The 591-nt window shown below is 64.6% G+C and overlaps 1 protein-coding gene across 1 annotated transcript in view; it reads left to right on the top strand.

The window, feature by feature from the left end:
• Positions 1 to 399, top strand: part of LOC103781506 (histone acetyltransferase KAT2A-like) — a gene marked incomplete at its 5' end in the record, with an annotated part of 1,541 nt that extends 1,142 nt beyond the window's left edge. The window contains 2 exons of the mRNA XM_008949225.1: positions 1 to 75; positions 206 to 399. The exon at positions 1 to 75 is cut by the window's left edge and continues 10 nt beyond it. Coding sequence (XP_008947473.1) covers positions 1 to 75; positions 206 to 399 — 269 coding nt within the window. The remainder of the gene's footprint in view (positions 76 to 205) is intronic.
• Positions 400 to 591: the final 192 nt, after the last annotated feature.

Genomic DNA, 591 nt, shown 5'->3' on the forward strand with positions numbered 1-591 from the left:
GCGCCTGGCCCTTCATGGAGCCGGTGAAGAAGTCGGAGGCACCAGACTACTACGAGATCATCCGCTTCCCCATCGGTAGGTGGTTGCGCCCGGCGCCCCTGGGGGGTTGTGACGGGCGTGCTGGGAGCCCTGGGACCGCTCAGGAGAGAGCGGGATGAGTCGGGACCCTCGGTTGTCTGGGGGACTGATGCTTCCCCACCCCCAGACCTGAAGACCATGACCGAGCGCCTGAAGAACCGCTACTACGTCACCAAGAAGCTGTTCATCGCCGACCTGCAGCGCATCATCACCAACTGCCGCGAGTACAACCCGCCCGACAGCGACTACTGCAAGTGTGCCAACACCCTGGAGAAGTTCTTCTACTTCAAGCTCAAGGAGGGGGGGCTCATCGACAAGTAGGGGAGCTGGTCTGGACCTGCCTTGGCCACCGGTCCCCCCTGGGAGGGACACGGATGCCTGTGGGACTCGGTCCTGGTCCAGGGACAGAGGCTGCTGGAGGGTTTGTTGCTGCTGAGCAGCCTGGGGGAGCGCTGGGCTTTCCCTGGGAGGGGAGTCCGGGGGGGGCCAGTGCTCCTGGCTGCTTCTGGGGTG

Source organism: Merops nubicus, unplaced genomic scaffold, assembly GCF_000691845.1.
Source record: "Merops nubicus isolate BGI_N331 unplaced genomic scaffold, ASM69184v1 scaffold38161, whole genome shotgun sequence".
NCBI lineage: Eukaryota > Metazoa > Chordata > Aves > Coraciiformes > Meropidae > Merops > Merops nubicus.